This window comes from Euphorbia lathyris, chromosome 3, assembly GCF_963576675.1.
Source record: "Euphorbia lathyris chromosome 3, ddEupLath1.1, whole genome shotgun sequence".
In the NCBI taxonomy this organism is placed as follows: Eukaryota; Viridiplantae; Streptophyta; class Magnoliopsida; order Malpighiales; family Euphorbiaceae; genus Euphorbia; species Euphorbia lathyris.
Window position 1 is genome coordinate 94324313 of NC_088912.1, and position 13988 is coordinate 94338300.

At 35.8% G+C, this 13988-nt stretch overlaps 1 protein-coding gene, 1 long non-coding RNA gene and 1 pseudogene across 2 annotated transcripts; 2 read left to right on the plus strand and 1 right to left on the minus strand.

Annotated features, from left to right (window-relative positions):
* The first annotated feature begins 2871 nt into the window (after positions 1 to 2871).
* Positions 2872 to 4037, plus strand: LOC136223603 (cytosolic sulfotransferase 15-like). The gene has a single exon (XM_066011701.1). It carries the CDS (start codon positions 2932 to 2934, stop codon positions 3931 to 3933), a length of 1002 nt encoding a protein of 333 aa, XP_065867773.1. The 5' UTR covers positions 2872 to 2931; the 3' UTR covers positions 3934 to 4037.
* Positions 4038 to 4932: 895 nt separating this feature from the next.
* LOC136222800 (cytosolic sulfotransferase 15-like) lies at positions 4933 to 6708 on the plus strand (annotated as a pseudogene).
* A 4102-nt stretch (positions 6709 to 10810) lies between these two features.
* On the minus strand, positions 10811 to 13721 carry LOC136224546 (uncharacterized). Its single transcript, XR_010686483.1, has 6 exons — positions 13632 to 13721; positions 13357 to 13480; positions 12526 to 13113; positions 12276 to 12327; positions 12125 to 12187; positions 10811 to 11535 (listed from the first exon to the last, which is right to left on the minus strand). It is a non-coding gene; the product is annotated as an uncharacterized lncRNA (long non-coding RNA).
* Between the last annotated feature and the right edge of the window lie 267 nt (positions 13722 to 13988).

A 13988-nucleotide genomic window follows, 5' to 3' on the forward strand; every position in this document is an offset into this window, starting at 1 on the left:
CTCCGTTGGGATTGTCGCACTCTTCATTGTTGATCTCCCTCAACTTACGTTGCCTCGACGCGTACTTGTAATTTCTCTTCGGTTGTCGTCGTCCTTCTAGCCAATATTGCCAAGCCTTCCCTAGCTTAGCTAATTCGCTCAAACTCTTGACTAGAGCTTCCAGCAATACTATCTCCTTGATGATTGCCTTCTTAATGAACCTTTGTTGATTGTAAGCGCCTTGCTTACATTTCCTCGACGTAACATTTCCATCTTTAGGTATATTTGCCTTGTGCTCCACTGTCTGCTTTGGCTTCTGAACCTTGGACATCTGCATTAGCATAGACTTCACCCTCTCCTTGGGTGAGGACCATTTTGGTGAACCTGTTGGCTTAGTCTTCACCATCTTCCCTTTTCGTGACATCGTCTTTGTCATTGCTTACTGTTGACGCTTCACCTCTCTTTTGTCTAGTGGCGTTTCGTATGAAGCCGTTAACTCCTTTCGGACATCTCTCTTATTTCTTTCTTCATTGGAAGGCTCCTCAAGTGGTTCCTCATCACCACCATGATCTTCAATCTTTTGTACAGAGTTGAGGAGCTGAAGGCAACCCAGCTGCCTTATTAGTTCCTCCTCCTTTTGTTGCCCAGCAGCAAATGCTTGCTCTTTCTTTCCATCTGCTATGGATGATCTGACTGGATCACATAACATCGGCTCTACCATGGCACTTGAAGCCTGGAAATCACATTCTTCTTCGCTTCCTTCTTGAGTGTGTGTGAATGTAACGACGTTGCCTTCTACTTTCTTATACCAACAATCTCGTGCATAGTGACCTTGTTTGCCACAAACATAACATTGATTGTTCTTTCGTCGATACGCCTTCTCATCCTCTTCATTATGGTTGTGAGTGTGGTGATCTCCCCCTTGTTGCCAACTCCTTTGTGGACTTTTCTGCCATCTGTCTTCTTTAGATCTTTCTCCGAATCTCGATCTCGCGGTTGTTGGATCCTTTCTCTCTTTATTACTAAAAAGAGCTTTATTGTCATCATTAACTGAGACTTTAGACATTTGTTTGTCCAGGCCCTCTTGATTAGCCAAAATATTTTCCAATTCATTTAAATTTGGCTCTTTAGCCCATCCACGGGTTGCTGTGACAAGAGCGTTAAATTCGGGACGCAACCCATGGACTATAATTCTTCTCATTCTCGTTTCAGTAATTTTATTTTCTGGATCCAATTTTGAAATTTCTTTACATAAAGTTTTAACTTTAGTAAAATATTCACTCACCGTCATATCTTGTTGTGAGACCGACAGTAACTCGTTCTCGAGTTGTTGGAGCTTTGCATCGTTTTTCTTCGCAAATAATTCTGCTAGAGTGTCCCATGCCTCCTTTAGAGTTTTGGCATCCTTGATGCGTTGCAGCAAATCGTCCTCCACCGAAATTGATAAGGCATACATAGTTTTACCACGCTTGACCTTCCATTTCTTAAGGTCATTTTGTTCCGTCGGAGGCGCTATTTCGTTTCCTCCAACAATCTCCCACAAATCTTGGCCGAGCAGATAAAATTGCATACGAGTACTCCAAGTACTATAATTATTATTATTGAGTTTTTCCAGAGTGCTTACCGAGGTAGACATATCCGCCATCACGACTTGGTTATCTCCTTTAATTAACCAAGTAACACCGACCAATAATTTTTACAGTCCCGGACTGCGCGCTAAAAATACCTCGTACCACCACGATCCCGGATCGCGAACTTTCAAAGCACTCGACTCCCGGTCCCTAACCGCTTGCTTGCACTCGACCACGTACCGGTCCCTGACCGCCCGCTCTGATACCACTTGTTAAATATAGTGAAGGACTGAATTGAATAAAACTTATTTTTGTTTATACATAACTAAAACTCTTATACAAAAATATATTATAACTCAATACTTGCTCACCAACTCACAATTCTCAAACATTCATGCTGCTTGTTCTCTGCTCTCTTACATTCACTCATCAAACATTTGTTTCCTATTTATAGCAAGTTAGGTCGGTTATCCATCTAATTTATAACCACAAATTTGATTGGGTATCAATCAATTATTAATTGATATTTTTCAAACCTTCTAGATGCATAAATAATTCATAGATATTTTTGACTAATAATATATCTTGAATATTCTAGAGACTAATTATTGTAAGTTGGTGTTGTAATTTCAATATTATGTACCAACTGGGAGCATACTTTTGTCAGTTGGTACCAATAATGGGGAGAACTAAGACCTCTTAATCTCGACAGAATTTGGGTTTATAGATTTTTTTTGTCCAACATTCTAGAACATGTGATAAGAATCCAGATAAAATGGGACCAATACGATCAGGGGCGAAGATAGGGGGCTTGGGGGTGCTTGCGCACCTCAGCTGCCTGGGAGGGGTGGTTTTGCCCCCTGCCTGAATGGTCTGAGGAAGCAATTTGCACCCCCAAACTGCCGCAGAGACCACAAAACATGTAGATCGGATGATGCAAACTAGTAACACCAACGAAAAAGCAGAAACTAAGTGAGAAATGAAGTAATTAGCAGAGGAGACTGAACTTCGGTGGCCAGTGGGTGTGGGTGTGGGTGTGGGTGTGAAAAGGAAGAAGTTAAAAAAGTAGAGAGAAAAGAAATGAAGAGATTAAAAAACTAAGGGATAATGGTTTATTATAAAATTAACAAGAATTATAAGGCCCACCTAAGATCTTCCATATCATTAATCAGAATTAACAAGTAACCTGAGATCAACTTTGACTTAATTATAATATATGTAGTTGGTTGCACATTATTGAGACATGACAGCAACTTGCACATTATTGAGAGATGACAGCAATTAATATCTACTTGTAATAAAATAAGAAAGGAGAAATAGCTTATATGAAGATAATAAGAAGGATATATACACACACTTAATTTCAACATATCACTGCATAATGGAGCAAGACAAGATTGGTTGCCTAACCCCATCGTCTTCAATGGTTGAAGATATTGACCAAGAAGTTAAAGAACTACTCTCTTCCCTTCCTAAACCCATGATTGGGACAAATTTCCAGTTGTGTTTATATCAGGGCTTCTGGTACTCAACTAGAACCGGTCAGCTTCAACGTTTATTATCCTTCCAAAGATGCTTCCAAGCTCAAGATACAGATATTATAATTGCCTCGAATCCAAAATCTGGGACTACTTGGCTCAAAGCCTTGATCTTTTCCATTGTTAATCGAACCCGTTATACCCCTTTTAATACCCCATTACTTACTACAAACCCTCATTATCTTGTTCCCTTTCCTGAATCCTATCTATCTAATAGCAAGGAAATTCTTGACCTTTCTAAGGTTCCATCTCCTCGTCTTCTTTCCTCACACGTGTCTCATTCGTTGTTACCCGAGTCCATTAAGCAGTCAAAATGTCGAATCGTTTACATCTGCCGCAACCCTTTTGATTCTGCAGTCTCCCTGTGGCATCATTACTGCGAAATGTTAACAGATTTTGAAATGCCTATGGATGAATTTTTTGAGGTGTATTTTGAGGGGGTGGTTAGTTTTGGACCTTACTGGGATCATGTGTTAGGATACTGGAAGGAAAGCTTGGAGAAGCCGAATAAGGTGTTGTTTTTGAAGTATGAAGACATGAAGGAAGATACTGTGTCTTGTTTGAAGAGAATAGCAGAGTTTATTGGGCACCCTTTTTCTGAAGAGGAAGATAGAAATAGTGTGGTTGAAGAAATGGTTGAGCTTTGTAGTTTAAGGAAATTGAAGAATTTGGAGGTGAACAAGAATGGTACGTATATGGGAAAAAGCCCAAATAAGGCATTCTTTAGGAAAGGTGAGGTGGGGAAATGGGTTGATTATCTTAGCCCTTCCAAAAAGCAACATCTAGAAAATGTGATGGAAGAAAAACTAAGAGGATCTGGTTTGTCTTTCAAGGTTTCTATCTAAGATTTATTTCCATAAAACAATAAGAAAATGAATAAAAAGAAGCATAATAGCTTGTATGTGTGTGCTGATTATCATGTTAGTTGAATTGTGATGTCTTTCTGTGAGTGGGTTTGCAATGTCAGAATGCTAAAGTAATTTATATCCAAATTTGTCCCTAAAGTTTTTGGATTAGTACATATATATCCTTAACATACAAAATGGTAAAATTGTATCCTTAACATTCTCAACTTAATTTTGGGTCTAAATAACAACACATGGAGTAATTTTAGGCCCAGGTAACAAAACCCCTAAAACCGGACCCTTACCTAGGCCTAAAGATGGAGGCATGGGGGCACAGGGGTACCGGCACACTCCTAGCCGTTGGGAGTGGTTTTGCTCCTACCCTTTCTCTAAATCTTCATCTAATTGTACCCCCTACGGATAAAGGGTTGTGCAATTCTTGCTTCTTTTTTTGCCACAACCTAGACCAAAACACGGCGTAACAAAAACATTTAGCACAACCAGTCAGATGCTGATTATGCAACTGTCTGAGGCCAAACTTACTCCACGTTGAAAACATTTATGAAAATTTCACCATTTCATAAGGGGTATTACTGATAGGAGGTATATTTAGTCCATATCCCTAATTCTATTTAATAGAAACAGAGTGTATTTAACTAGGTACGAACTGGGAGGATAAATTTATGCAGTTGGCAGCAACTTAGCATTCTAATAAACGGGAAAGGACTAAGACCTCTTAAGCCTCAAAATTTTAAGGACTAAAGGAGCAACTTGACTAATAATTTGATAAATTTATTTTTAATAATATTATATGACTAATTGTTAGTCTATTCCCATTCCCAATGCAGATCGAGATCACCCTTTGACTTATTAATGCATATTTAAGCTTTTAAACTGTAAGTTTTGCCTATTGATGCCTGAATGCGCCCCAGCCGCCAGGAGAGAGTGGGTTTGCTCCCTGCCTGAGTGGTCTGAGGAAGCAATTTACACCCCCAAACTATGGCAGAGATCACAAAACAGGTAGATCGGATGATGCAAACTAGTAACAACAACGAAAAGCAGAAATTAACAGAGAAATAAAGAAAAAGGAAAGCAATTAGCAGAAGAATAACAGAGGAGGAGACTGAAATTCGGTGGCCAGTGGGTGTGAAGAGGAAGTAGTTAAAAAAGAAAAGAGAGAAAAGAAATCAAGAGATCAAAAAATTAAGGGAAAAGGGTTTATTATAAAATTAATTTTTTTATAATATTATAGGACATATTTTTAGACTTTTCCAATTTTCTAATGCACACCTAAGATTATAATATATGTAGTGGGTTGCACATTTTTTGGAGATGCCAGCAACTAAATATATACTTGTATAAAATAATAAAGGAGAGATAGTATCCTAGCTTGTATGAAGATAATGAGGATGAGCAGGATATATATATATATATATATATAGATAAACGATTAATTTCAATATATCACTGCATAATGGAGGAAGCTAAGAATGGTTACCTAATCTCATCTTCTTCAATGGATGAGATTAGGTAACCATTCTTAAAGAACTACTTCCTTCCCTTCCTAAAGCCATGGATGGGACAACTTTGGAGTTGTGTTTATATCAGGGCGTCTGGTTCCCAAATTCTTAGCTTCATGGTGTAATTTCATTTCAAAGATGCTTCCAAGCTCAAGACACAGATATTATAGTTGCATCCAATCCAAAATCTGGGACTACTTGGCTCAAAGCCTTGATCTTTTCCATTGTTAATCGAACCCGTTATACCCCTTCTAATACCCCATTACTTACTACAAACCCTCATTATCTTGTTCCCGTTCCTGAATCCTATCTACCTAGTAGCAAGGAAATTCCTGACCTTTCTACAATTCCATCTCCTCGGCTTCTTTCCTCACACTTGTCTCATTCATTGTTACCCGAGTCCATTAAGCAGTCAAAGTGTCGAATTGTTTACATCTGCCGCAACCCTTTGGATTCCGCGGTCTCCCTGTGGCATCATTGCCACGAAATGATACGAGATTTTGAAATGCCTATGGAGGAATTTATTGAGCTGTATTTTAAGGGGATGGTTAGTTTTGGACCTTACTGGGATCATGTGTTAGGATACTGGAAGGAAAGTTTGGATAAGCCGAATAAGGTGTTGTTTTTGAAGTATGAAGACGTAAAGGAAGACATTGTGTCTTGTTTGAAGAGAGTAGCCGAGTTTATTGGGCACCCTTTTTCTGAAGAGGAAGATGGAAATGGTGTGATTGAAGAAATTGCTGAGCTTTGTAGTTTAAAGAAATTGAAGAATTTGGAGGTGAACAAGAATGGTACGTATTTGGGAACAAGCCCAAATACGGCATTCTTTAGGAAAGGTGAGGTGGGAAAATGGGTTGATTATCTTAGCGATTCCAAGAAGCAACGTCTAGAAAATGTGATGGAAGAAAAACTAGCAGGTTCTGGTCTGTCTTTCCGGCTTTCTATCTAAGATTTAATTCCATACCAAAACAATAAGAAGATGAATAAAAACAAGCATCATAGCTTGTATTGTGGTACCATTGGTTTTAGGACAGCCACTAGGTAAGCTTTTCAGTTATGTGTGTGCTGATTATAATGTTAGTTGGATTGAACATGAATTATGTATTTCCTTCTCTGAGTGAGTTTGCAATGTTAGAATGCTAAACTAATTTGTGTTTATAATTTTCTCAATTGGTAATTTATATCCAAATTTGTCGTTGACGTTTTTGAATTAGTACATATATACCATTAAAATACAAACTGGTAAATTTTTATCCTTAATATTCTCAACTTAATTAATTTTTAGCCTCTAGGACCAAACGGTCGAGGGTTCGAGTCCCGGCAACCTCATTAATTTGTGGAATTAAAAACACATGGCGGGATGGGTTTGTGTTGTGCACGCTGCAAGCCCAAGGGGCATTTTGCGTGTTGGGGAGATTAATATAAGATATATGATTGGGCCTTAAGTATCAGTTTGAGCTTTTAGTTCAATCGGTTCCATGACAGTTTTGGCGTAGCACCTCAACTTTTAAAATAACCTACCACACATATAGTTGGCTTTAAAAATCTATCACAGACCTATAGTCGGCTCATACAGACCTCCTGCACACGAAATCGTTGATCGGTCATCTTTGACATATAACGTGACATTTGCGTGCTACAGAAAAGAAGAAAAGCGCATGTGTTCGTTATGTATGCCTTCTTTATAAGGAATACTGAATGAACTCATGCGTTTTTTTTTCTATAGCGCGCACATGTCATCTCATCTGTCAAAGATGACAGATCAACAATTTTGTTGCAGGATGTCCGAATGAGCCAATTATTGGTGTGTGATACGTTTTTAAAACCAAGTATAAGTGTGCAATAGGTTATTCTAAAAGTTCAGGGTGCCAATAGGCAAAAACTTGCCAAACTTAAAAGTCTAAATATACATTAAGCCTAATTATAATATATGTAGTTTGTTGCACATTTTTGCAACTTCATATCTACTTGTTGTATAAAGAATAAAGGAGAAATAGCATGCTAGCTTTTATATATATCTATGAAGCACCGATACGGGTACGCATACGGGTGCGGTACGTGTACGGGTACGGCAAACGGAATTTCAAAAAAATATGAGATACGGGTACGGCGGGGATACGGCAAATTTTATATATAATTAATAATATATATGGGATCGACCAGATGAGTGAGAGGGATCGACTGAACAGAAGAACTCGATACGATTAGGGTTCAATCGACAGGAGAGATTTTCAATTTAGTTTAGGGTTCAATTCAATCGCGATAACCCTGTATATACGAGTAATCTTAGATTATTTCATTTTAATCCTTCCATTTACTGAGTTTTTTTAAAAAAAAAAAACCTTATACTTTCTAAGTTTTTTAAAAAAAAAAACCCCTAAAGTATCCCCGAAGTATCCCCGACGTGTCCCCGAAGTATCTCCGGCGTGTCCCCGCGTATCCCCTCATTTAAAAAGAAAAAGAAAAAAGGGGATACTTCCCAGGCGAATCCCGTACGTATCCCGCCGAATCGCCGGCGAATCCCCGCACCCGGAGTAACGCGTATGGTGACCTCCGGGAAGTATCGGTGCTTCATAGATATATATATATATATATAATGTAGTTTGTTGCACATTTTTGCAACTTCATATCTACTTCTTGTAATTAAATAATAAAGAAGAAATAGTATATATATATATATAGTATTCCCACTTCCCAAGGCACACTGAGATTTAATCCATTTTAATATTAGTAATTAACTGTTGGAAATATGCCTTAGTTAATTTTATTAGCAGATAATGTTTTATTTAAATTATTTGAATTTAGGAGAAGTTATTCAGTTATTGCTTATGTTTAGGAGAAGTTCTGGAAGTCAGTTGTAACTGATGTTTGTAATTCTATATAAATTTTCTGAAGATCAATAGAAGTTTAGTGTTGGTTCCAAACTCTTTAGGGTTGGTTCCAAACTCCTAAATGTTAATTACTACAAAATGGTATCAGATCAAATTATCTTGAGGGATCTGTGAGAATGGAAGCAGATGCAGTATCTTTTAATCAGGTTGCTGCACCAGTTTTTTGATGGCCAGAATTAGCAAGCTTAGGATAAACGGTGATAAATAAAAGGAGACTCTACAAGAAGAAAAGGAGACTCTACAAGAGTTTTCTGATAAACGGTGATAAATAAAAGGTTTGGGCATATTCAAAAGAATTGTAGAACCAAGTCTGAAGAAAGTGTCAAGTTGACACATGTTGCCGAAGAAGAAGAAACATTGTTTTGAAATTGGTGAGATGTGCACCAATATGAAGCAAATTGATGGGAAAGTACATCAATATGAAGCATTTGGAGAGAAGTGCTCCAATTCTAGAATGGTGATGGGAAAGTACATCAATATGAAGCATTTGGAGAGAAGTGCTCCAATTTTAGAATGGTGATGGGAAAGTACATCATCAAAACAAACTTTGAAACAAGTTGGGTGTTTGTAAATACTAAGGCAAGGAGGAGTTTGTTGGAAATATGCCTTAGTTAATTTTATTAGCAGATAATGTTTTATTTAAATTATTTGAATTTAGGAGAAGTTATTAGTTATTGCTTATGTTTAGGAGAAGTTCTGGAAGTCGGTTGTAACTGATGTTTGTAATTCTATATAAATTTTCTGAAGATCAATAGAAGTTTAGTGTTGGTTCCAAACTCTTTTTGGTTCCAAACTCCTAAATGTTAATTACTACATTAACAAGTGATCTGAGATCACATTTGACTTTATCAAAATTTATGCAGTTGGTTGCACATTTCTGAGATACGACAGAAACTTAGGATCCTAGCTCATATGAAGATAATGAGGATGAGTAGGATGAATATATATATGTTTAATACGGATTACAATAATATTGAAGTTATGTTTTGTCAGAACTAGGATGAGTAGGATGAATATATATATATATGTTTAATATGGATTACAATATTAGAATATTGAAGTTATGTTTTGTCAGAACTGAATTAATATAGTAATGGGGCGGAGGTTTGAGGAAAGGGTATGGAAAATGAGAGGTTTTATTCTTTTTAGGGGGCGTTTGTTTCGGGAATTTCAGGAAAGGGCAAGGGAATGAAAAGGTTTCATTCCTTTTGTTGGCGTTTGTTTTATTAATTCAATCATTCCATTTAACCGTTTTCAGTTTTGGGTTTACCCCAAACTCCTCTAGTCTCATTTCCCCACCTCTTGAGGCTTTCTATTCCCTCCCTCCTCTCTCACTAACTTGAAAATTCACCCTCCTTGTAAAATTCTACTTTAGTCCCTGTTTTATTTTTTAATTTTTATTTTAGTTGATATATTTATTTATTTTTACTTCTTTTATCATTGGGTTAATTTCACTTTTGATCCTTTTACTTATATATTTTTAATTTTTTTCCTTAAAAAATATTTTTAACTAAATTTTACTTTTTTATTTTTATTTGGATCATTATACTTATTTTTTATATCTTTTTATCCCTAGACTAATTTCACTTTTGATCTTTATACTTTTTTATTTTTACTTTTTTGCCCTAAAAAATAATTTTGACCAATTTTTTTTCTTTTTCATATTATTCAGTTTTAGTATTTATGTTTAATTATTTTAAAATGATTATTTTCTTTTTAAAATAGAATGTTTATGCATTTTTTATAATTAATTTTATTTCAATTTCATTTGTTTCATCATCTTTTGATTTTAAACTAACTGTTTGCGAACAGTTAAATGAATAACTATATATTTAATCTTCAACTTAATTATTCATAAGATAATTTTCATAATACATCTAATTTCTCATCTTCAAATGCAAATTAACTCACTAAATATATAAAACCTAGTAATGCCAGGCACAGTAACTAAACATATTATAGGAGCAGTCCACCTCTAGGATTTCCTTGGTAATTTTCTGAACCAGATCATATGCTTCAGCAGCTTTTAGTTGAGTGCTCTCGTCTACTATAATTAAACAAGGGTTAAGGTGCAAAAATACCCCTAATGTTTTGGGTCAGGAGCAATTTTACCCCTAATGTCTAAAATGATGCAATTTTACCTTTAACGTTAGTAGCCAAGAGCAATTTTACCCCTAACGTTGATCCAATTTTACCCTTAACGTTAGTAGCCAAGAGCAATTTTACCCCTAACGTTGATAATTTGGATCAATTTTACCCTTATTATAAAACACAGATATTTTTGTTCCTTATTCTGCACCAATTGCATATCAATTGGTTCTAAGAAAAGGATTTCATGTTTTTTATAATTTAATAATAGAATTGGAGATTAATATTTATAAATTCGGTGAATGTTTTTATTTTTTTTTTTTTTTTGTCCAATTCGTACAAAAGTATATTTTTTTTATTTTTTTTCGCATCCCAATATATGTTTGTGATTTGTTACTGATAAAATGATGCACGTGTGAAGTGTAGATGACAAGATTCATGTCCGAGAAGACGGTTTGATGAATTATTTCTCAAATTGACCCAATTTATCAACATTATGGATAAAATTGTTAATGTTAGAGGTAAAATTACACCATTTTAGACATTAGGGATAAAATTGCTGGATATTTTTACATTTTAACCCATTAAACAACTTACAAGTGTAAACAAGCATGTCATTTATATTGTGGACACATCAGAAATCCACTCTCTATGGCATACGTCAATTTCCTCCACTAACAATTTCCTCAACTGTGCTTCCGAACAAATAGATACTGGATTATGCAATTGCCCACTCCATAATCGATTCTGAACTGTGTCCCAATAATGAACACCTCGTTGGAAGAAGGGAAAGAGAATTAAAATTCCCAATTGAGTCTCAATCACATGAAACTCTCCAACTTCACACCCAATCAATAATTGAAATTGGTTCCTAAATTTGATTCCTAATTCAAAATCAATATTCCGATACTTATTATCTGATGCGTTTTCATCCATAAAAAACCTTATGAACTTTTGCTCTTTCAATTCAACAAGCCTTGACAACTTGATAGAAGAAACAGAAGGTCGGAATAAAGCGTTTGTACCTTGCAAATCTTCAGTCATAATGGGTATTGTCCAAGCTTTACACTCTCCGGTATGTCGCGACATCCATTGTCAATTCACTGATACCATATATATTAAAACCTCTATGAATTAATAATGTTGGGACCATAAAATTTTATTAATTTATAGAGGTTATTAATTTATCGAGTATAAAATTAGTGATCTGGCCCAAATCGGGACCAAAAGAAGTTATTATTTTAAAGAGGTTATTAATTTATCGAGTATTAATTTATGAAGGTTTGACTTGTATATATATATATATATATATAGTAAGACACCTACAGTCCATACCTAGAGAGACCCATACATACTCATACCTACAAAACCCATACCTAGACAGCTACAGCACATTTATATATAGAAATACAAAAGCTTAAATCTAAAACTAACCAATTAAGATATTAAACAGACTCATTCACATTTTCTCTTCTTATATAACTACAGATCCGAATACTGAACTCAAGTCTCCATCCAGAACTAACTGCAAGGAGCCCACTTGATATCTATAAGCAATGTACCGTTGCTTTTTTTATTATAATTAAGCTTCTATTACTCATCAGGAAAAGGCACATGCCAAATAAAAATAAGCTACAGGAAATGATCTTACAAGGGTATTAAAAGAGGAATAAGATAAACTGTTATCCTCACCTTAACTTCCCAACCAGCGGCTTCTGAATTTATTGACTGAAGAGCATTCTCTATTTTCTCCTTCTACATGGAAAAAAAAAGGAATATAAGAACAGAGATCTATCAACATCCAGAAACAAAGCACATAGAAAGAGACAGATAAAAAATTCACCAGTATTTTCCCATAAAAAAGCAGGAGGAGATGATCTTGCATCAACTTGAGGCTGAAAGATAAAGAAAAACCAATACATTTAAAGTGTAATGAAGTTATTAATGTAAAGGAAAATCAGAAGCTCCACACCCTCCTAAGCTTTAATCCCCATATTAACTAAATTTTAAACTATAAAATGGGGAAAAGTAACTGAATAAATGAAAGAAGACTAGATGAATACTAACGATGTCCGGAAGGAGAAATACTTCACCTGTACTGCAGCTAAAAACTTCCAAGGTTTTTTCAGTTGGGTGATCTAAATTGGGATCAACAAGTTCACAGTTGTTCAAGCCCAAAGCTGAAACAGTATGTTGTTGAGCCATAAGCGTCACATTCTTTAGTTCATCGTTATGCATGTTAAGGTTTTCTGACATAGGAGTATCCTTCACTTGAGACACATCCAAACAATCATGCTGGTCATCAAGGTCCTCGAAAAATAGACCTACATCTCTTAAGGCATTCTCCATAGTTAGGTCATCTAAGTCTAAAAGACGATCAATGTCATCTATTTCGTGGGAGGAGAAGGCAATCTATCTCTTAAAGTCTTCAGCCTTGCTTGCTTAACTTGGAGTGCAGCTTCAAGAACAATGTCTGTTGGAAGCAGACAATGGAGAAAAGCGTACAGCTTCATGTCTAGCTGCTTTTGATAGTCTCACTCTCTCTTGCAAGTCAGCTGAAGCTTCAACTTGTTGCACTGATGGAACTTTACTGGAACAGTGAAGGGCTTTAGAGGCATCAATACTCTTGCTTAGGCTATCCTGTGATTCCCCATCTGATGAAAGACGCGAAGATGAAGTACCTATCCGACATCAGATGACAACAGCCAGGTTCCATTAAACGATTCCAACAAGATAACAAGCTTTCTTTAAGAGTTAATACAGCAAGTCACATCAGTAAATGTTTTTTCTCATGTTAGACATATCAGTCTACATTGAACGTTGTTGTACCACGGAATCAAAAACTACAAAGCTAAATTGAATTTAATTTAGCGAAAAACAATCAAATATTCACCACAATAAATAAAATATGCAACACAACTTACACTTCCAGGCGATGGAGAAAGGATTTTGAGGATTTTGAGGATCATCTCCGGACAAGAACAAATGGCAGTTACTGGATGCTTCTAGTTGAGGATTTGGAAGTCAAGTAGGTAACCAAGCAAAATCCTGAAACAATTTCAACATGACAAACCAAGCATAATATTCATCAAATTTTACTGATAGAGAAAGGAATCCAGAAAACTGAATGTGGAAAAAACCGTGAATTTGAGAATGGATCGTGCTACAGATATGATTATCTAAACATCGGTGTAATTACCTCGGAGAATTGAGGAGAACGAAACCCTAAACTGGACATGAAAACTGGAAAGAGCGCGAAAATTTGGAGCGGACTGACAAGCGAGATGAGCTGAGTTTCGCTTTTCGCGCCCTGATTGTAGAATGGAAAAATATTAAATTGCTTTATTGCAAAAATTAAGTTTTTTTAGGTGTGAATATGAAATTTTCATTATACTTCAAATATGTTATTGAGTTTTGCTATTCATCGCCCCTCAAATTATCCTCTCGTAAATTTTCACTATTTTCATTTTTCCATTCAAAAACTTAATATCTTCTATCTCCCAAGCCAAAAATTAGATTTATGAAAAATGGACCCGAGAACATCGAGAAAATCGAA

Excerpts from the sequence above, each read along its gene's own strand:
- LOC136223603 (XM_066011701.1), top strand. The coding sequence starts at position 2,932 with ATGGAGCAAGACAAGATTGGTTGCCTAACCCCATCGTCTTCAATGGTT.